Here is a 23,904-nt window from a genome sequence, read left to right as displayed (position 1 = left end):
CCAATGCCGGTAGGAGCCCGGTGCACTGCGCAGAGGCCGAAGTGCTTGGCATTACATCAGGCCGGGCTGGCTCCAAGGCTGGATAAAGAGCGGCCTCCATAAGGAGGGCCCTCAAGCAAATGTCTCATTCTTTCTGTGTCCTGGGACGAAAGAGCTTACAGATATGACACTTCTCTTTAACGTGGGATTCCCCAAGGCATTTCAAACAGCTACCATGCGGGTCATTAACAGGCATAGAGGTCTGTTGCAATCAAAGCAGGGCTTTAAACCCGGAGACCAGGGCATGCCTCACTTGGGGCAAAGTCCACACAGTCACCCTAACTGACTAACTACAGGACTTAACAGCTACTTACTAACTAATCTATTACAAACAGAACTATTTACAGCTGGCACAAAAGGTTCAGGAGTAGGAGAAAACCGCTGACCACCGAGAAGCAAGGGAAAGAGGCACTCCGACCAACCACCACGGTTGGTAAGAAGGAATTGAGAGGGCGTAGGGCCAGCGGTGCCTGATATACCGACGCATAAGCGTGGCACTCAAGGGGGCACCACAGCCGATCTTACAGATACCACCAAGGCAAGTCTCCAACAATTGTGCACGTGGGCGCACGCACACCTAGAATGGAATCGATGTGCACAAGCACTCAAAGAAGAAAGTGTATTTCTTTTGAAAGTTCCTTTGCATGTGTGTTGAGCAAAGTACTTTATAAATGAAATGTCAAGGTGCTGCTATCAATTTAGTGAAGATGGATGCATCTTTGTTTTTTTTAAACAAGGACATATATATTTTTATTAGTCATAATAGATAGCCTGGGAGTGAATACAAGGTTGTAATTTATTTCAGGAGCTTTACTGAACCCAGTATAAACTAATCCCAGAAAGCACAACTCAAGCAACCTAACACCATTTCGAACAATGGCTGAAAAAAAATCTACTTGGCAGTGACAAGTGGGAGTCTTTCCCTTGTCAGCATGAAGGTCTAACTCAATTTCTGCAGAATTTAAGCTTTCGTTTATTTATAGTTTCTAGCCCATATGATTATGAAGATACCCTTCCAAAAGTAACCTCTATGCAAAGCAATGCAATGCAATGTTGCCTTCCTCAGTATGCAAACATATGACTCCAGTGCCTTTTTCTGCTTCTTATAGCTTTATTTAACAGCACCAAGTGAAATTAACAAGATTTGTCAGTTTCATGCTGCTACTCTGTGGACAGTAGTGATACTAACAAGGACTGTCAGTTTCATGCTGTTGGATGAGAATGCTGAGGAATAGCAAAAGCAGACCATGGAGTTACTCATGATAGAAGGCTGACAAAACATAGGCTAATAGAGTGGAAGAGTAACAGAAACCCTCCTCGTTTACAGGCCCCATGAAGAGGTAGATGAAAGGATTAATTCTTGTAATTCTGCTTTGAAAGTATCATTTCACTGGATTCCTACCCTTGGGCTTCCCTACAGTGAAATAGGCTGACATCCTTTAGCTGTCAATGAATTTTGGCTCTTTAAGACTCCTTGATGAACCTGACACAGAGAAGTTCCTAAATTGCAAAAGTAATGTGTACAAATATTTATGATAGGATCATCAGAAAAAAATCAACAATTGAAAGGACAGTGAAAAGGTGAGTAGAAATCAAAGGCAATTTTGCTTCTCTGAAGATACAAGTGGGTAATTCTCTCTCTCTCTCTCAAGTTACCATTATTATGTTATGGTAGTGCTTAGGGTCCCCAGTCAAGAATCAGGGCCCTAGTGATTGAGACATTGCACGAAGTTCCCCTGCCTCAGAGAGCTCACAATCTAGGTTTGTGACAAGACATAACAGAAGAATAAAACAGGCAAATGTGGAGCAGAGGAATAGGGCTGGGTTTCTACTAAAGAGTAGACAAACTCTCAGATTCTCCAATCACACAGGGGGAAAAAATACTGTCTGAGGCAGGTTCACATCCCAGGAGAATCATGGAGTCATCCAAAATTCCCATCCACAACAGGAGATGGGAGGGCTACAGGGGAATTTTGAATAGAAGATGAACAGAGATAAGAATGTATATTCCTCTATATGAAGATAATATGGTTTGTAATACAAGGCAAATTTAAAAAAAAAGGAAATTCAGGCTCTGGAACATACACTTGTAAAGCATCTGAAGACTTTACTATACCGGACATCATAACAAGACAGCAGAAAGCCAGTTTCATAAAGATCTACAAAAACATCCTCCTGGAGGAAAATATATAGTTCAGGAAAGGAATATCATTCCAGCACACAATTCAACACCCAACACAATCTGACAAAGGGAACTTAGGTTCCAACGTGAAAACAATTTTCATTTTCTAAGGTAATTGTGTCCAGAGAGGAACAGCTATAGACCATTTCTGTCAGGTATCGAGCAATGTCACTATCCATCTGATTCTGTCCTTAATGTGACTGTCCAGGTCGACCATATACCCAAAGTGTACCTCTGGTCTTTCTACAGGTACTTTACTTTTGAGACAATAGGGATCATTGTGAAAAAAAAATTGAAATCAAGATCTCAGGGCCATGTAATTTGAGGCAGACAGATCCTGAGTAGATCTACGCAGGAAATTCTTTTTCCATCCTGCTAAAGTGTTCACAATTTTAAAAAGTTTTCCTATTGAGCACTGAGACAAAACCAAAACAATGTGCATTTTCTGAAAAAACAGAGGAAGAGAACCCCAGAACAATCAGCAGCCTAGAGGTTAGCGCTCTCATCTCAAGTGGGAGACACAAGTCCCAGCTCTGAATCTCCCATATCCTAGGTGAGTACCCTGAGCACCAGAAGGTTGGCTATTCTGGGGTCTCAGTTTCTCCTGTTAGAAGTGTTCCACTTTGAATAAATAATTAAATACCCATTTGGCCAGAGAGAGAAATTGACTCTACAGCCTGTGGGTTATGGCACTTGCCTGGGATATGGGAGAGCCAGGTTCAAGTCCCTAACCACCAGCTATTAGCTATTCTGGGAAATGGGGGGGGGGGGGGAAGCGTGTCTCTTTGACCAGAAATTTCATCCTGGACCTCATAAACCCTTCCTGCTAAAAGTTCAGTTGAAACTGTTACAGTCCCATGAAAAATTTTGATTCTAACAAATTGGCACTTTTCAACAAAAATATTCTGTCAAAAAATTCATAAACAGCTCTATTCCTGAGGACTGCTCAGGGATGTATATGCTACTCTTAAAATGAGTAATATGGGATTACAGAGACAAGGTGGGTGAAGTAATATCTTATATTTGGACCAACTTCTGTTGGTGAGAGAGAGAGACAAGCTTTCAAGCTACAGAGGGAGCTCTGTGGGACCGACAATAGCTACAACACTGAATATAATATGGAACTGACATATAGAATTATACCAAAGGTCCTTTATCTAGCCAAGAAAAATATTTAGTTGAAACATTGCAGTTGTTACAGAGATATGGCAAAATATTAAATCTGGAAAGAAAGAATTATCTATCCCAGAAATCCTAGTAACACTGTAAAGATCATGGCTAAGGTGAGTCTAACTTGTTAAATTCTTAAAGATGGGCCCCAAGACTACAGATGTAGCCTCATTCTCAGACAGATGTGTGCAATCAATGTACACTGCTAGCAGATTTGCAAGGAGCTTAAAGTGAGCAAAGGAAAGGGAAGCTCACCTAGCATACTGAAAGAACTAATCTCCCAGAGAATTTCAGGTCAACTTCTGTACTCTTGTCACATAAGCCACTTCTAGGAATTTTGACCTAGAAAGGTACTAACTTTTCTCTTGAGCAAAAATGCTTAACAGATTGTGTTAGTTACTAGGCAGCAATTGAAGCAAGACCAATTGAAATTCTTATAGTGTCCTAGGGACGCAAGAAATGAGTACACATTTCCAAGTTATGATAAGGACAGCAGCCCTCCCAGTCTACGTTACAACAATGAAGAAGTGATGTGAATTATTTCATAATAATGGGAAGCTGAAGAATACCTTGTTTACCAAGGGAGTTACTCCTAAGAACAGGTAACAGGAAGGTGCAGCAGGAAAGCTAGTGAAAACACAGTAAGTATTATCAAATATAGATGAATAAGACCACTAGCATCCACAAACTAATTTATAAACAAAGTTTGTTTAAATAAATATGTCTTCAGACAAGAGAAAATAAAGTGAGTATAAAGACATTCGTGAGATGACATATGCCTTCAAGCTCAGACTGAATGCATTTTGTGCAGATGATGGTGGCAAGCTCTCCCCACTGACTTGAAGATCGGAGTCACCTCTAAATACATTATAAGTAGTAGTAGTAGTATTGCTGTAGCACCAGAAAGCCCTAGTTACGGATTAGAGCCCTATTGTGCTAGGCGCCATACAGAAAGATATTCCTTGCCTCAAACTGCTTACAAACAAAAATAATTGATCCCTAATTTGAGACACCAAGGAAGCACACCTCTGCAGACACACACAGTACCCTACTTAACCGGCTCTGTACTCACAGGATATAAAGCCAGGGAAATCTTCTTACGACCTCCCTATGTTATTCCTTTTGAAATAAAATTTAATTTTAAAGAAAAAAAAAAAGTTAATATTTTGATAAAGTTTATAACACAGAATATAAGGCATAAGTTAAAAATACTATAGAAAAGATTGACTACTTTAATAAAATAGAACCACCATCAAAGTGGAAAGAATTGCTCGGTTTCACAGAATATAATTAGCTGGAAGTAGAGCAATCAAAAATAGTTTATGTATTTTAAGAGAATTTTTTTATAAACTAAGTTTACAAAATCTCTTAGTAACTTCTTCTGGAAGGATATTACTGAAAATTGTTAGAAAGCCCATGTTAATGTAATACATTTAAATGCACATTTATGTGAAAAATAATTGTGGAGGTGAACAAGTGCTTCTAAAACATATTTGAAAAATTTCTATTTTGGTGGTCTGTGGTTGTAGTAATTATATTTAATTTTTCTTGTAAATTTTTGGTGATTATGAAGTGTATATCTGTCATGTCAGGAATTTTGTACAAGTTATAATATTCTGTACAAGCCTGCACAGGTATCCTTAGACATTTGTACCAACTTGCATTAGTAGTTCAGTTTCAAAAGTACACTGCAATAGACAATAAGCAATTAATTATTGTGATCAGTCACCAACAGTCATAAAATCTCACAGGCTGTTATTGTCTTTAAAAAAACTCCCTTCTAAACTTAGATATACGTCATTTTCGAAAATGAACACAGACAGAAAGCATATTTGTGAGAGTCTCATGCTGAATAATTGAACAGTAGGGGTTTTGCCTCCACTTCATGTGGAGATGTAACGTTTACTAGCATCAGTGGCTAATGTACATACACACCAATGGGAGGGAGAAGAGATGGCAGCAATGCAAGTGAGTGACAGAGTACTGACAACATGACTGACCATTTGGAGAAGTCCCTCACTAGGATTATGGAACAGCAAAGAACTTAGGAGGAAATGAAATTGTTTCCCTGTTGCATACAGTCACCTGCAGTAACTTATTTATAAAAGAGAGGGGAACAACTTGCTAAGTTAAGTTCCTGTATCTTATTGATGAATGACAACAGTTGTTTGGAACCAGTATTTAAAATGTATCTGATGTAGTATTGCTTAATTATTATTTTTATTGTTTTAGTGCCCAAACTTTGCTAGGTGGTTTCCACACCTGAGAAAGGTAGTTCCTGCATGATAGAGCAAACAATCAAAAAAGCCAGAGACAGATGCAAGGCAGAAGAATGGGAAAAACAAAATGATCACAGCAATTAGAGGCACACATCTTGGTAGCTACAAATTTCTTTAGGATATATCTATTTATTTTAAGTTAGACTAAATTCTCTTTCCTGCATCATCCTTCCATCATTCAATCCCCAGCTGCAATTTCAGTGTTCTTATGGCTATCACAAAATCTGATGCCCAATTCATCACAAGGTATAACAAGGAAAGATTTGCTTTTGATGTTTATCTGTTAAAGGAAAACTGAACCCATTTAGTTAAGTTCAGCCATTTGAAAATTCATAAAGCAAGAGGATGTTTTGAGTGAAGTATCTGGACAAGCTACTTAGAATTTCCTTTTCTGAAGCTGCCACTGTAAGCAACCATTATGGCTTGAAGAAAAAAAAATCACCTAGAAATTATAGTTTGTTATTTAAAAATGTCAAAGCATAATATTTAAACAAAGCACAGTATTTATACTTATTTCTCTTTATTTGCATTTTTTAAAAAGTTTTCTATAGTAAGGTCAGTTGGAGACTTGTTTACAACTGCTTGCATAGGGTTCTCACACGCAGTGTCTAACATGATTCTAATTTTCAGCAAGATGGTCAATGCCAATGTAAGAGTCTAAACTATTTGTGCAAACCTCTAGTGTAGATAGCGTAGTACAGCTAACACCAGAGAGCAGGTAAGGATTAATTTTTTCTCTTTTCTAATTTTCATCCTATTACTTGTAATTATGTCAGAATATAATCAGCATAATAAATGTTTCTGTGTGTTTATTTGCAGTATTGTAGATTGTTATGCCCTAAATAGACATCTAAGCAAGGTATATTAGACAGACAAGGTAGGTGAGGTAATATTTTTTATTGGACCAACTTCTGTTGATAAGACAGACAAGCTTTCGAACTACACACAGCTCTTTCTCAATGTAGCTCAAAAGCTTGTCTTTCTGACCAAAAGAAGTTGGTCCAGTCAAAGATATTCCATCACCCACCTTGTCTGTCTAATATCCTGGGACTGACATAGCTAAAACAACACTGCATATGCAAGGTATATATATTTCTCTCTTAATTCTTCGATGTAAATCCATCTTTATAATCTCCATCCATTTTTGTTGCTCTTTTCTTCACTCCCTCCAAATATGTCAATACCATTCAGGTAATAAGCTGCCCAGAATGGAACACAATATTTCAAATGCCCTCAAACCACAATAATACAGAAAGAACATGGGGAGGTAATAGGTCCTATGACAAAATGTCCTTACATATTCAACCCAAAACTCAACTGGTGTTTTATGCTGCCACATCACATTGCAAATGTATCTCTAAATGCAATTATGAGAATGCATAGATGCCATTCAAGACCATATAAATGATCCAGAATGGCCTTCAGTAAAATAACCACAGCAAATATATTGGCGTCCTTTTAGAGTATGATTTATTCAATTGCAGAATTGCACTAAATTCTTTTATTGTGGTTATAAGGTACGAAGAAGAATAATTCTAAAAATTCTGCTAATTATTTATCTTAAAAGTTCTGCCTAATATGAGAATAAAAATAAACTTAAAAAAAAAAAACACCACACACTGGTGACTGTTTCCAATGGTATTTGCAAACTTGACAGTTTATTCTTTCAGTAATGCAGACTGAATATATCCATTTGAACTTTTATGTTCCCATCCTGCAAATAGTTACACATGAGACATTTCGTTGACTTTAATGGGGCTACTATAGGAGAAGTGAAGCACATATGCAACTATTTGCAGAATTGGGACCTTAAATAGAAAAAATGTTCAAAAACTAACAAAGTTTATATGCTAAAATAATTAACTTTATATTTATCTGTTTACAGAGACCAGGTATATTTGTACCTAAATTCTTCAGGCCTTCTATTCTTGAAAAATATCAAAATCTCAGGATTCAAGAGAAGTCAGATATAAACAAAAAAGGGTTAGTGCAAAATGGAGGAAATAAAAGTTACTCATCTGTAACTGGACTTTCAGATGACAAAACAATTCCTCACCTTTTCAAAACTGTTGTTCTTCAAGATGTGCTGCATATGTCCATTATATTGTAGATGTGTGCGCATCTCATGCGCCAGCATTGGAGAGTTTTCCCTAGCTCCTTGTGCTCTATTCCGAGTGTTTGAAGGGTGAAGCCATCCTGCCCCTCCTTCAGTTCCTTTGCATCAGAAAGCTGATGTGTAGGGGAAAGAGAGTGGGCTGGCTAATGGACATATGCAACACATCTCAAAGAACTACAGTTATGAGAAGGTGGCTAATCATTTTTTCTTCAAGTACTTGCATATGTCCATTACACTATAGGTGACTCCCAAGGTGTTATTAAAGGTGGTGGAGTTTGGAGAAAAGGGACTGCAAGATTGCTTTTTCCACCTTCACATGCTTTCTTGATGGAGTGGTAAGAGCATAATGACTGGTAAATGTATGGACAGAAGACCATGTCACTGCTCTGCCTATGTCTGCAATAGAGACCTGCCCAACAAACACTGCCAAGGCTGCATGCACTCTGGTAGCGTGTACTGTCAACTTCTCAGATGGCATCCTGTCCATAGTAGCATAAAACATAGTGATGAAACTGGTAATCCATTTTGAGAGTCTGAGTCATAACCTTTTATATGTTCTGTGTAGGAAATGAATAACTGGGTAGAGACCTGCAAAGATTTCGTCATGTCCACATAAAAAGCCAAAGCTCAACGCACATCAAAGGTGTGCAGCTTTTGTTCACCCTTGTGAGCATACAGCTTTGGGAAAATAACAGGAAAGTACATAGGCTGACCAAGATGGAAATCAGAAACCATCTTTGACAAAAACATAGGATGAATCCTAAGCTAAAATTAATTTTTATAAAAAGACAGTGTATGGTGGCTCTGTGGCAAGCACCTACAATTCCCCCACTCTCCTGGCTGAGGTGATGGCCATCAGGTAGGCTATCTTCAAGGACAGACACAGGAGCTCTGGGCCTGAATGGGGGACTCAGAACAGCAGGCAATACTAAATTTAACTCTCACATATGCATTGGGCCTCAAAACAGGAGGGAACAATCTATACAGACCTTTGAAGAATCTGGTCATGACAGGATTAGTGCACAGTTTTAACATTGATTTTAGGATGAAATGTTTAAATTGTGGCCCCATGATTCCTAAGGGAGCTGTGGGATACATTAGATTGCTTGAGGTGCAGGAGATAGTCCACAGTTTCTTGAATCCATGTATGTTGGTGGCAGATTCTGGGAAACTGCCCAGATAAAGAAACATTTCCACTTATTCAGGTGAGTAGCTACTGTAGTAGAAGGCTTCCTGCTTTAAGTAGGACATCCCCGTCTGCCACTGAGCAATGAACTTCTGCATCTAACCACTGATGAACCACACTATGAGGGGCAGCACATGCCCATGGTTCTATGTGATTAAGTATTTGATTAATGGCAGAAGCAGAGGCTTCTGGTGAACAGCTGGCTGAGTTCTGAATACCAGGGTTGTCTCAACCAAGCTAGAGCTATCAGTATCATTCTGCCCCCATCTTGCTTCAGTCTGAGGATGAGAATTAGGAAGACTGGCGAGTAAGCATATGGCAAGACAGTCCCAGGGAAGGAAGAATGTATCCAAGACTGACCTTAGGCTGTAACCTCCCCAGAGCAAAACTGGGGATATTTCCTGTCTGTTAGGTTGCAAACAGGTCCATCTTTGGGGGAAAAAAACTCTATAGGAGATACCTCAGACAGGATGTCTGAGTTCAGAGACCATTTGTGGTTTGGGTGAAAGACTGGATCAAATGGTCCGCCAGTGTGTTCTGAACTCCTGTTAAGTGTGACGCCCTGAGAGGTAGGAGTTCTGAATGCAGAAATTCCATAACTTGAAAACCTTTTGGCACAGTCTGTTTGACCTGGTACCCCCTTGTTTGTAGTCATAAAACACCGCTGTGATGTTGTCAATGAATAGCTAGAGAATCTTGCCCCAACATGAGATAGAAACTGTTGGCATGCAGCAAAAAAATCACTCGCTGCTCAAGGACAATTATATGTAACCTTGCTTCTTGGGGGGACCAAAGCCCCTGGGCTTGGAGGCAATCTAGATACTCTCCCCCCACCCCATGGTTGACGTAGCCTTACTAGAGTAATGGCTGGAGTAAGGGGAGCAAATAGGACTTCATGGTTCATCCACCAGTCCAGTGAGGACAGCACCTTGATCAGGATGCTTATTGTTTGTGCAAATAGTGAACTGCACAAATCGATCACTGAACTGCACTGAGCCCAGCCTGCATTGCTCTGAGGTGCTGTCTGGCATGGGGCAGATGGGGTCACATATGTACATATGACTCAGAAGTCTAAGACAATTCCTTGCAATAATTCTTGAGTGATCCTTGAGGGACACAAATAGAGATCCTGAATAGCATGGAACCTGGGAAGGTGTAGAAGACCTCTGGAGATGGTGGAATCCAGAATAACTCCAATGAACTCCACCCTCTGTATGGGAGATCATATCAACCTTTCCTTGATTATTTTCAGGCCTAAAAAACTGAACAATTGGAGAATTCAATGTAAAACAATCTCTACCTGTTTAAATGACCTCAAATCAACCAATCATCCATGTAAGAATACACCTAGACATCCTTGTGCTGAAGGTAAGCCACTACCACGGACTTACAGTTGGTAAAAACCCCTTGTGCCAATAATAGACCAAAAGGCAGAACAGTGAATTGGTAGTGATCTTGACCTATCACAAACCTTAGCGATGGATTGCCATATGGAAACAAGAAGAACAGGAGTACTTGTGGCACCTTAGAGACTAACAAATTTATTAGAGCATAAGCTTTCGTGGACTACAGCCCACTTCTTCGGATGCATATAGAATGGAACATATATTGAGGAGATATATATACACACACATACAGAGAGCATAAACATTATGCTCTAATAAATTTGTTAGTCTCTAAGGTGCCACAAGTACTCCTGTTCTTCTTTTTGCGGATACAGACTAACACGGCTGTTACTCTGAAACCTGTCATATGGAAACAGGCATCCCTGAAAGTCGAGGGTAGCATAACAGTCTCCTGGAGCTACGGTAGGAATAACAGCAGTGACATACACTATATTGAACTTTAACTTCTTGATGTATTTGTTTAAGTTCCGAAGGTCTGGGATGGGTTTAAGACCTCATCTGGCCTCGGGTCTTAGGCAATATTGAGAACAGAACCCTCTTCCCTTAATGAGGCTGGGGCACTTCTTTCACAGCTCCCAAAGTATGTAGAGTCTGCACTTATAGTCTTAGGGCAGACCTCGGAGAAGGTTCCCTAAAGAGGGTATGGGAAGGTGGGATAGAAAGAAATTGCAGGGTATAATCAGATTCCACCATGCTTAGCACCAACTTGTCCAAATCAATAGCCTGCCATACATGTAGGAAGTGGGAAAACCTGCCCAGGAAGGAAAAGGCCAGTAGAATCCAGGCTGCTGAGTACACTGTCCTCGATATAGCAGTCAAGCCAGCTGCTTTGAGGCCTGGGTATGCCTATGTGATGAAAACAAAGAAGCAGGAGCTCGAAGCCTCCATCTTTGTGATCTTTGCCTCCTCTTAGACTAGTCTGGCTGTCAAAAAAAGAAATACTACCGCTTGGTTGTGCATGATATTTGGTCCTTCTTGTAGATAGTGCATAGAGAGCCCTAAGAATTTCAGAACAGCTCTAGAATCCTGTGAGGTGTAAAGTGCTTTATCTATCCTGTAGGATAATAAATCAGGTACCTCAAAAGTGAGGTCTTCATTTGTTTGTTGTACTGTACCTCCAGAGACCTGCCGCCAAGAAGAACAGTTCATGGCGACAGCTGTCACCATGGATCTGGCTGCCAAATCTGCCACATCCAGTGATGTCTGCAGTGCTGAACAAGCAACCAATTGGTGGTCTATAACCAGGGCTCAGAACTGCTCTTTAGAGCTCCCCAGAAGTTTGTCTGTAAACTAAGAGATTGCCCACCAGTTAATATAGTTGTATCTGGACAGTAAGACCCGATAGTTAGCTGTGAAGTTGTAATCCTAATGTGAAAAAATTCTTCCTCCCAAACAGATACAGTTCCTTTGCATGTTTTCCTTTGGAGGTGGCTTTAGACTGTCCCTGGAGACCCCTCTCATTCACAGTGCCTCTACCTGTGACCCTAGAATGGGACACGTATAGAAATGTTCAACCCTCCCCCAGACAGAACTTGGTATTTCTGTTCAATGAGTTTGGCCACTGGTGGAATGGATGAGGGGGTCTGGCACGGAGTCTTAATAGGCTGCATGATATCCATGTCCATCAACAATGCTATCTTTCCTGTTGTAGCTAGGTGGAGAATATCGATAACCTTATGGCTGCTCTCTTCTACAAGCTTAACTTGTTTTTCAAGCGAAGCTGCCATCCATCTAAGGAGCTTTTGGTATACTTTGAAATCATCCAGTACCAGGGATGACATCTCCAGTAGCAGGGCCTCATGCAGTGATGAGGACAAAGCATTAAGAGGGGGCACTGGAGAGACTTTCTAAGGCTGATCCTGCACTGAGACAGCGTGCTGTTCCACGAACTGTTGGGGTAGCCTTGGTGATGCCAATCTCCAAGGTCGGTCAGTACCACCACCACCTGTCTCTAGATATCAGTGGGCGAGACTTTCCTCCTGGCTTTTGTGACTTTACAAGGGGGTGGAGAAGGTGACCTGGAAGCTAGAGATGTCATATTGGATGCCATGAAGGACCACTGAGGGGGTGAGAATGGTACTGGACCCCAAGAATGCCAGGTCCAAGTCTCCCAGTTCTGTGCTCTGCCCCTGTCTGAGATCACTTGAGGAACTGAAAGCATGATCTAGAGGATGCCCCACTGTGTCTGTAACATGTAATCAGCAAGCCATCTTTAGACTCCAAGACAGACCTGGGGTAGTCTGAAGCCCACAGCAGTGTGGTACTGGGGGTGACTTCCTGACTGCTGGTACCGTACAACAAATCAGCATCAGCACTGGTGCCGAGGTCAAGTGTGATATAGAGTTGGACAGTGGTGGAGCCACTGTGAAATGTACCATAGCTAAGACATGTAGTACCTGTGGTGGTGCCAAATGAGAGTCCTTGCCCTGAACAAGAGGTGACAAACCGTGTTACTGAGAGATTCTAAAGGTCTCTGCTGCAGCATAAGCTTCTAATGTTGTCAGTAAAGAGAGACACGGTTGTTCCACCAAGATCAGAGAAGACTGACCCAATGTCTCTGCTAGAGCAAGAGCTAGTCTCGATGGCCCCTGAAAGGACACCAGAGTCAACAGCTCAACATCAAGAGACACAGCATGAGCTAGTATTTGAGAACAGTAAACTGAAGAGCGCACTTTACTGTCGGTACCGGAGGAGCTTTCTGAGGAGGAATGTCTCCTTTGAGACTCTGACGAATCTGATACTGACTTCTTATGCTTCTGAAGCTGAGAAAGCTCAGAAGCTCTTAGCCTCCCAAAAGGCAGCTCTGGCAACAATGAACTCCTGCATCCATCAATGCGTAAAGCAGGGGAAGTACTTCTGGAAAAAGTCTGAGACAAGGCCCCTTTTGAAGAATTAGGGCAGCCTCCATGAGAAAATACCAGGATCATTCGTCTATAAAGGAGAAGGAGAGTGCGTCGTGAAATGGACAAGTGCAACATCTCGAAGGTCAGTAACTGTTTTTTTTCTTCTCTGAGTGATTGCACATGCCCATTCTACTTCAAGTGACTCGCAAGCAGTCTGGGGGTGGATTTTCTAATCTACTCGAAGAGTGACTGAAGGACTACTCATCCGAACTTGGCATCATCTCTGGAATGCTGAGGTATAGCATAAATTGTAAAAGTATGTACCGACAATCAAACTGCTGCTCTACAAATACCTGTTATAGGTACTTAAGGCAGAAGCTTAAGGAAGCTGCTTGAGATCTTGTAGTGTGCCCTACTACTCTACCCGGAGGGGTTACATTAGCAATGTCATAGCACAGATACATTTAGGAGGAAATCCAGGATGAGATTCTCTGAGTCAAGACAAGAACGCTTTGCACCCTGTCTGCAATTGCCATGAATGGCTGGGAGGATGACAACAAACAATCTAGTTCTGTTCAAATAAAAAGTTACTGCTCTTCTAACATCCATGGTATAAAGTCTCCTTCCTTATGAGAATGGGGCTTAGGAAAAAGTTGATAAGTACACCACTTGATTGAGGTGGAATCCCAACACTACTTTAGTCAAAAAAATTTGATGCGGATGTAAGTACTTTGTCTTTATAAAAGATTGTATAGGGAGCATGAGCTACCAATGCTCATAATTCTGCCTCTCTTTCTTGCAAAAGAAATAGCTACCAAAAAATGCTACTTTCACGAGTCGATGGAGTCAAGAGCAGGTAGCCATCAGTTTAAAGAGTGGACCCATCAAACTTTGTTAGCAGTTTCCGCCCTTTTTTCTAGGGTGGTCAGACTGCCTAAGCATGAAATGCAGGTATCGTTGGTACGACTGAGGGCAGAATTGTTTCTTTTTACGGAATAGAGTGTAAAATCCCAGTGTTTTCAATGTAGCCTTCAAGTCTTTTGAGACTGTGAAACTTCTCATCAGTCTGCTGAGAGAATAGGGTTGAACCTTCCCAGGGGAAATCCTGAATAGTCTGCTGGACCTCCCATGGAAGACTCAAGGCTTGACTCATGAACAACTACACATCATTACTGCAGCTCTGGTTGCTGAATCTACCTCATCGAATGCATCTTGGGGGATGGGGGGACAGAGAGAGAGGTCCTACCCATGAGTTTGCGCTCTTCCAAGATGGCCCAGAATGCTTTCCTGGCATCCTCTGGTAACTTGTCAATCAACTTGAAAACACTGCCCTACAGAGAAAAATCATATCTGGCCAGCAAGGCTTGCTGATCAGATATATGAAACTGCAGGCTAGCAGTAGAATATATCTTACCAAAAAGGTTGAGTCTTTTTGCATCTTTATCCTTTGGGGTAGACGATGGCCGTCCCTGACGTGCTCTTTCATTTACTGTCGAATCAACCAAAGAACCTGGCAAGGGATGAGTGTAGAAAGGTTCAAAGCCCTGAGAAGGGGCATGGTACCTGAACTTAGTTCTCGTGGCTGTCAGCAGCAGAGACAATGGCATTTGCCACAGTAATCTTGTGGGCTCTGGTATGACTTCATTTATAGGTAGAGTCACACTGGAAGGTCTTGCTGACCCCAGTATGTCTCCCAGTCTGTGAGAACTCTCTTGAACTACCTCAACCTGGATGTCAAGCTCATTAGGAGCTCTTGGTAGGCCTGGTAGTCATCCTGAAGAGAGGAGGACTTCCGAGACATAACTACCTCATCGATCAGGTGATGAGGAGGAGGTGTGCAAAGAAGGTTGAGCAGGAGCTTTCTGTACCTCCCCAGATGGAAATTGTGGTATGTAATGTTCCTGCTTGCTACTGGCATTGGTACCACAGGTAACCTTGAAATTCCACATGTGAACTATCCTGACGTCTGCTTGGGGATCTGGAGGGCAGAGGAACTGGGGAGGATCTGGTGGTGGGGAGGAACCCCAATTGTTTCAATACGGCCATTGGTAGGATACAGAACCCCAATCTCTATCAGCCCAAGGATGTGTGTCCCTGGACCACCACGGGAGCTCTTCTGGATACCAGGAGTGGAATCTTCACAATGAAGTTGAATGATGCCTTCTATCCTGGGAGCGAGAGCCAAAGGAACCTACATCAGGCACCAAAGAAGAGTCACATAGCCAGGGAGATGTACCACCATGTGGTATCGTGGACAGGTGCCATGCCTCTGGAGACACTGATACCAGGGACAACATAGTGAGTTTACATCTGGATGGCACCAGGCAAGGCACCAAGGATTGGACCTTACTGATAGGTAAGCCAGATGAAGTCTGAAGATCAATCAGTACAGGATGGGGTATCTTGCATATAGCATGGTAGGTCCTCCAGGAGAGTCACATTGGGGACCACTGTCAAATCTGCAGGGACTTCAAGCCCCAGACAGGACAGAATCATACAACTATAGGACTGGAAGGGACCTCATGAAGTCCTCAAATACAGCTCTGAGGAAGGACCAGTAAACCTAGAACATCCCTGACAGGTGTTTTGTCTAACCTGTTCTTAAAAATCTCCAATGACGGGCACTCTACATCCTCCATTTGAAGCCTATTCCGGAGCTTAACTACCCTTATCGTTAGAATAACAATTTTCCTCATATCTAACCTAAATCTCCCTTGCTGCAGATTAAGTCCCCCCCGTTACTACTTGCCTACATTCAGTGGAGTTCAATGGAGAACAATTGATCACTTTCCTCTTTATAACAGCCCTTAACATATCTGAAGTCTTATCAATTCCCCCCCGTTTTCTTTTCTCAAGACTAAACATGCCCAATTTTTTTAACCTTTCCTCATTGGTCAGGTTTTCTAAACCTTTTACCACTTTTGTTGCTCTCCTCTGGACTCTCCAATTTGCTCATATCTTTTCTAAGGGCTGGTCTACATGGGCGGGGGGGAAGGAGGAAGAGGGGAATCGATCTAAGATACGCAACTTCAGCTACATGAATAGCGTAGTTGAAGTCGAAGTATCTTAGATCATTTACCTCAGGTCCTCACAGCACGGGATCGATGGCCACGGCTCCCCCGTTGACTCTGCTACCGCCTCTCACTCTGGTGGAGTTCCGGAGTCGAGGGGAAGTGCGTTTGGGGATCGATTTATTGCGTCTAAGATGAAACGTGATAGATTGATTACTACCCACCGATCCGGCGGGTAGTGAAGACATACCCTAAAGGTTGGTGCCCACAATTGGGCACAGCACTCCAGCTGAGGCCTCTCCAGTGGTGAGTGAGTGAGACAGTTACCTCCTGTGTCTTACATTTGTGTTAATATATCCCAGATTGATATTATCCTTTTTTCCAACTGCACCACATTGTTGACTCTGATTCAATTTGTGATCCACTATAACTTCTAGATTCTTTTCCCAGAAAGGTGGAAACCAACACTCTAAATAAAAATTAAGTAAAATGACAAATTAAATTTACTCCAAAATTCTAACTAACTATAGACAAGTACACTAACTACATAAAAAAAAAAATAGATTTTCTGAAAGGGAGAACACTTGCAGAGCAAAGCAACATGCTCTGACTACCAGTCACGAGCAGTAAGAAGCAACTGAGGGAGGCTGAGGATGGGTCATGCAACAGCACGAGACAGCAAACGGTGCATGCGCTGCCATGACAGATATCATTATGGGAAATATCTCTGGCTCTGGTGCACTGGGCATATACATACCTGAAATGTGCAATCACTCAAAGAAGAACCTTAACTCTTCCCCCACAAACACTACCAGCTGTCAAAATCTTTAACCATTATTCTGAATACAACTCCTTATCAAACTATCCTCTCCCAACACAACCAACAACTACTTCACCGAACAGCTACAACTATTAGTGTCAGGGAAAATAATGTAGTAAAGGGTGTAGGCCTTACTGGAGCCCTAGGCCTGGTTAAAAGTATGAACCAAGGCTATGAGCCAATGTAAGCCTTATCAGAACAGCAAGGCTAGGTATCAGCTAATCAAGTACATTCCTAAAGGGATGATACAGGAAGTCACAGATCCTTTGTGAGATAAGGAGGGAATGACAGGATAATGGAGGAGGATGCTTTGTTCAAACTATCAGATACAAGGTACAAGAATGGTAGCTAACAACATCTAGAGTGTAATAAGTAACTTGTTTGTACCAATGTATAAAAGAAAAAATCATAGGAGGGGCAGTTTTGTATTGGCCTAGCAAACAATATTATGTTGATTGAGCCAATACCTTGTCACAGACATACATATGTTAGTGAACCTGCTTGGTATGAGGGGCCCTAGTACCGTGCTTTGAAGACAATAAACCTGGCCAATCCTTTGTCACTGAACGGAGCTTGTGGTCTTTCTTTATGAGTAATGTCAAGGTCTGCTGAATCAACATTAGCTGCAAGCTATACTGGTGCAGCAAACACCGTAGCTTCAGAAATAACACTGCAACACTAGCAGCACAGGGGTGTGTGAAGAAGGGAAGGATGGGAGGGTTGAAGAGAGAGGGGTAGAATTAAAATCAGGTGAACACATGTGACATTCATCTCATTATGCTATTTGATGCTGTTCAGCCTTCCACCAGTAATATTTTTAAGAGTATCTTTTTTAAGGCAGAGCAAACAGTCCCGTTTCCACCAGCACAGACAAAGATACAATGGGGAGTTTGGTTTGAAATTTAAGTTCTTGGAGAAACCAAAACAGTCAAGTATGTAAAAATGCCCAGCTGACTACCTTCAATATTTAAAACCCAGTGGCATTCCCCTCTTGGTCTAAAAACCCAAACATTTTTACAAATTAAAAAAGGTTTATGTACCAGGGATCCCCCAATACAGCATCTGACCCATCCCCTGCCTCCTTCCTGAACCCACCAATAACTGCACATAAGCTCTCGTTTGTTGAAAAACACCCTTTCTTGGGGTCAGTTTTATTAAAATAATATCACAGTTCAATGTCAACTTAAATTAAAAACAGACTTTCTCCAACTATACATTTCCTTAGTCCCTTGTTCAATAGTTCTTTTCCAAAACCCAGGTCCTGCTGTTTGGTGCTTCCTAAAGCCTCTTCCACTTAAGGGTTCTGCCCTTGTCCCACACATGCCTGGCACAGAAGGCCTCTTTCTTCAGGTCCTCTCTAACCCTTGGTCTCCTGCAGAAGCCTTCCTGCAGGTTTCTCATCCTCCGAGTAACCTTTCATATAGGGAAGCAGTGCCTCTTACCTGAGCATCAGGGGACCATCTGATTGCTAACCTCAACACCAATCACTTGGGGATGCAGTTTAAAAGTGGCACAGGTAAGGCTGAGCCCCACCCCCCCTTAAAGGGCCAGGACATCCAGTAACAGTAAACAAAAACAAAACGTCAACAAACCATCTAGAAAAGTCACTTTTACTTATTAGAAATGGAAAAACTGAGCAGCATCAGCTACTCACTCAAATTATAAAGAGAGTTAATACAAGAGCCTGGCTATTTTCATGTCTCCACCTGATGGCAGAAGGACTTGCATCCAATGTCTGTTCTAGCATAGACTGACTTCAGAGAAACTAGAAATGTGCCCATCACCTACAGGAGCAATGGAAAAACCTTAAAATGAGTTGCAAAATGTAACAGGGATAAATCAGAAAACAGATCTGACAATATGCTGCATATATTTAAGAAATAAAAAAAAAATCCCAAAAGAATTGACTTATACATAAAGAATGAGAAACAGCTAACTTATGCAGCTAGGGAACAGCTTCACAACTGCTGTATTTATATGACAAAAAGATAAGTACTACTTGCTACTACATATTACATCAGAAAGAAAGTACGTATTGTTTTTCACTTGGGATTTAAGTTTCATCGCATTTGTTTTTCATTTAATAATCCTATATTTTTATTGTTTAAAATTAAGCGAATTTACCAGATTCCATTGTCATCTGAAGCAAACCATCAATGGCATTGGAAAGCAGACCTCTACTGGATATTCTTAAGTGACTTAATATAACAGGCACAGATTGGCACTCCAAAAACAAGGCCTTCCCTTCATCTGTCTTCAAGTCCACGCAAAGGGAATCAAATGCCTGAGCCAGATAATCAGCTGAAAGAGACATTAAAATGCAAACAATTTTATAATCACAGTTCTAATGTCTGATCTATAAAGTTTAGTATAAATAGTTACTTTGAGATTAATAATTATACAGCTATAAAAAATGTAACAAAATTAGAAGATTAAATGGATCAAGATATTAAGGTTTAAATTGTTAGACCTTTATTTTAATATTTCCTATATTTCTAATTGAGGATTTACTGTGCCTTGGTTTAAAGTAGGGAACAGGGAAGTTGGGGGCAGCCCACATTTTTAAAAGTATGACTTATAAAGGTTAGATTTAAGTATTTTGCTAAAGAGATGAAGTGAGCCCTCTCCTGCACTCAATAAAGATTTATAATCCAGGTTAAAATTAACAGAAATGCTTATTTCTATACTGCATGAATGATGAATGTAGAAATTCAATTTTATTCTCAATATCATTATTCCCAATATTAACAATAAACAGATCTACAGAATCAGTGAAATCCCAATCCCTATTGCTATGAACATTATTTTTTTTCACATCACCGAATACTTCAAAGTGTAACACTGTTTGCTTTATGGCTTTGAAACACAGAAACATGCTGCACTGGTTTTGAATTCTGAGTTAGTCTATCTCCCCAGCTTTGTTTCCTCTCCTCCTCCAAGTTTCTCAGCAAGTGCTACATAAATTCCAATAAATACAAATTTTAACTAGTTTCATGATCCAACTTTAATTTTTTTTTTATACAAATTAAACCATGAAAGGGAAGGACAAGGCTAGGATAACTTTAAAGCCTGCTTATGTACAAATCTATTGTTTACTTTTCTTCAAATTTTACATAAAATATTTAAGACATACTGCGCCAATTTCCTAAAAATACACATGAATGTTGAAGATAAAAATAGTCAGAAAGTGACACAAATGTGACTTTTGTTCTTGTATTGTATTCTTGTTCCAGCAGTAATTAAATGGACAACCTGAACTTCTCTCATACCTATTAGGGCCTTTATTCAGGACAATACTTATGCACACGCAACTTTAATAAACAAAGTAGTCCACTGACTTCAAAGGGATTACTTATGTGCTTGAAGTTAGTCACATGCTTTTGTATCTTACTAAATTAGGGCTGTAGATACATTAGAGGGTTTTTTCTTCTGAAATGTGGTATAATGAATAAATCTGCCTAGCTTGAGACTATGTGTTCCTCAACATTTGGGAGACATCTACTAATGTGCTCAGAGATGAAGGAGAAGAGTACTGGATAAAGACAAAGATCACAACTACTCCATTCCCATTTACTTTCACGAGGATTTGCTCGGAGGAGAAGTTTAATCTTTCAGTTTATATGCTGATTACCCCTCTACAGTATATTAAAATATACAGGGACTTGAGACTCACAGTTAAATAATGAACTCATCTAAGTGCCTTAAATAACCACAGGTCCTATATTTCAGATCTCCCTATTTCAAATTCCTATTTAGGACTAAAAACACACTACTCAGTTACAGGATGAAATAATTAAATATAATGGAGCCATTCTGTAGTAAGAAAAGTTTAGTTACAGTGCCACCTCCTGGATTTACGACACTTTAGAAGAAAAAAGTAATCTTACTGAAGCTCTTGCATTATGAATAGAAGATGTAGATCAATCTCTGATAATTTTCATATGACTTTACATTGTGCCTCTTCATATAACCTTGTGGTGGGTCTACCCACGTGTGACCTCTGTTTTCATGGAACTTTGTATCAAAGCCTCATTTAGAAACTTTGCATTGCCCTTGGTATAATATTATAGCCCCTAAGGATAGAATAAGATAGAAGAAAAATTTCTGTTTGCTAGGAGTAGAACAAGAGCTCTCCCCCCCCTCCCCCACTCTTAATCAATTGCCCTATTGAATGAATGAGGTGTGAATGAGGAAGGCATGGAAGGCAGCACCTCCAGACAGCCTCAACTGTTGGAGAGGGGCTGGGAGCCAGACCCAAGGACAATAAAACGTGTCAAGTGGGCTCATTAAAGACAAGCAGACATACTGACGGCCTCGGGGGTTAGAAGCAAGCACCTTCTTTTGGAAACACCCTCTTTGCAGCATTGGAACAACACTCAAAAGAAAGCAGCACAAAGGACCAATGGACACAGACACAGAGTTTGAATCTGGTATAGATTTGCATAAGAGAAAAGCTGCTATAAAAGTGAGGTGTCTTGCAGAGGACCCCGGGTCTCGTCTTGTCAACATGGGAACATCGATCCGGATCGGCAGAAGCCCGGCTCCACCTCCTCCTCCATCTAACTCACCTGGCCAGTGAAGTTAAGGGGAGCAACTAATTGGTAACAACACGACGGAATGGGTTTGTGTGTGTGTGTGTGTGTGTGTGAGTGTAAGTGTAATATATTATATGCATATAATACAGTGTTAATGAATACATGTATTACTAATAAATGTGGCGTTCTGCCTTATTCCCCCTGAAAAGATCCTGTGCAGTACTTTAAGTACAACAAAGAAAATCAGTGCTTTACTTTCAATGTGTGATCAAAATTAGTATACAGTAATTTCACGAATGTGCTTTTTATTATTGCAGATCATACTTAACCATAGCATATAAACTAACAGTAAAAATCAATAATGAGAAGTTAAAAAGTTTTACCATTGTAAGTATTGGCTTTAGCTGTTTAGCTTGATTAATGACAACTTAGTATGGCAACTATTCATGTTGGGGTTTGTTTTTTAATATCAGGAGGGACCTCTTATCAATGTGATTCTCATTTTAAGAATATATTTCACATTAGTTTATTAGATAGAATAACATTCTTCTAATTATTAGAACCTGTATCTGTTTTAAAAACTTCAAAAACCAAACCTAAGACACACCTTTATCAGGAATTTTAGTCTTAAAACAAATATAGCACAAACAGTGACAGAGTAAACTTTCACATAATGTCACACTAATGTGATTCCTACCTAGTCTGGAGAGATTGCATCTGTAAATATGAAAGCACAGTTCAATCTCCAGAGTTATTTAATCCTTAGCCTCCCTGATTAGGCTGCCAATGATAAAAGTGGTAGTAGTTTTGTGATGTGGACATCTGCCTACTGAGAACTGGCCTGAAATCACTAACACATTTCACGGAAGCCACTGAATAGCCACCCAATAGATCTCAGGATAGATGGTTAACAAAAGTTGACATTGGGGATGGATTTATATTGGCAGCTGAAAGGTGAAAATCTCTATAGCGCATTACCAGTTCTCCAAAATACATAGTCCCCCTGTCCCTCTATTCTCTATAACAGATGTTTTAACATTTGGAAACAAAGAATGGGTTTTATTTGCACAATCCACATTTAAAATCAGGAGTCAAAGAATAGGTGGTAGTACTCTCTCAAGCTCTATCAACTAATTCTTTTCTCCAGATGCTCAGATAATGATGAACACCACCTCAACGCATAGATGAAACAGAACAAGGATAAATTTAAACAATTAGCAATTTAACAGTAAATTAAATTACCCCAATGGTGTAAACCTGCAAGGGATGTCAATAGCAGAAACATGGCATACCCTCCATCTAGGGACGAATGTCCCCATAGGGGACCACAAATTCACTGAACTGGGTGTCTAAGATTCAAGTGCTCTGTCTCTCTCTCTCTTGCCCCAATACTGGATACGCTGGGAGGCTCAGGTCCCCTTGTGTGGAAGGGCAGGAGGAAGGAAGGTGTATTAATTTAGATGGAATATATAGGCCAAAAGTGTTAACATTACCCAGTGATTGTCCAACATTAAACAGTGTTAAACAAGGTTTGGGGTTTGGTGTACAGAGATCTCAGCTTGCTTAGTACCATGGCAAACACACCATTAAAAATCCTTTTAACATTTTAACAAAGATACAGAAAAAGAAAGAAAAACAATTAAAGCATTTTAAATGTAAAATATTAAATTAGGTTTTCATTATAACAACATCCCTTGTTCCCCCCTTAGCTGAAGAGAATTTTTAGGAGGAAAAATCCTCATTTGACAGTCTCTTAGATGGTATCAAAGATGGTAATACTTTCTTTTCCCCAAAAAAGACAGTTAAGTTAGTTGAGATGAGCTGGAGTGAAGCCACATGCAAAAAGCAGGGAGAAAAGAACAGCAGAGATTGAAATTCAGGTTCGGTCTCTGATATTGACTCTCACTTAGAATCTCACTACTGCAAAAACACAGTCTTATTAGCCACTCCGAGACCAACTTAAACCAGCATTGGGGTATTTAGGGCATTGCTTTTAGTTACCTCTTTCTGGTCAGAGGCTTACAGAGCTGTAGTAATGAATACAGTCTTGGCTGGCTAAACCAGATTCCTAGTAAAGAGAAGGAAAAAGTCGAGGGATAGGAAAGGTAAGAAATAAGGTAGGGAAGGAAAAGGATGCACGGGGAATGGGGAGGTCACAAAGTCTCACATCCCACGGTGTTTGGGATTCAGCTGGAGCCAGCAGAGGTGCCGATGTCATCTGGGTCCCGCTCTCTGGCCCAGTCTGGTCAGGACATCTCTCAGGATTAGGACAAAGAAGGTCTGTGGTCCCAGGAAATGGTGGGGGTGGCAGCCATGA

General features: G+C 40.7%; 1 protein-coding gene across 6 annotated transcripts in view; it reads right to left on the bottom strand.

The window, feature by feature from the left end:
* CCDC138 (coiled-coil domain containing 138) overlaps window positions 1-23,904 on the bottom strand; it is a 58,887-nt gene that overhangs the window by 5,110 nt on the left and 29,873 nt on the right. For 3 of the 6 annotated variants that reach the window (XM_034758078.1, XM_034758079.1, XM_034758080.1), the window contains one exon: window positions 19,177-19,353. In XM_034758078.1, coding sequence (XP_034613969.1) covers window positions 19,177-19,353 — 177 coding nt within the window. Of the gene's footprint in view, window positions 1-18,170; window positions 18,837-19,176; window positions 19,354-23,904 lie in introns of those variants that run through there. The other 3 variants (XR_004644030.1, XM_034758082.1, XM_034758081.1) reach the window with 3 other exon arrangements.

Source organism: Trachemys scripta, chromosome 1, assembly GCF_013100865.1.
Source record: "Trachemys scripta elegans isolate TJP31775 chromosome 1, CAS_Tse_1.0, whole genome shotgun sequence".
Classification (NCBI taxonomy): Eukaryota; Metazoa; Chordata; order Testudines; family Emydidae; genus Trachemys; species Trachemys scripta.
The sequence above is the reverse complement of the archived record's forward strand: the minus strand, read 5'-3'. Positions and strand labels throughout refer to the sequence as shown.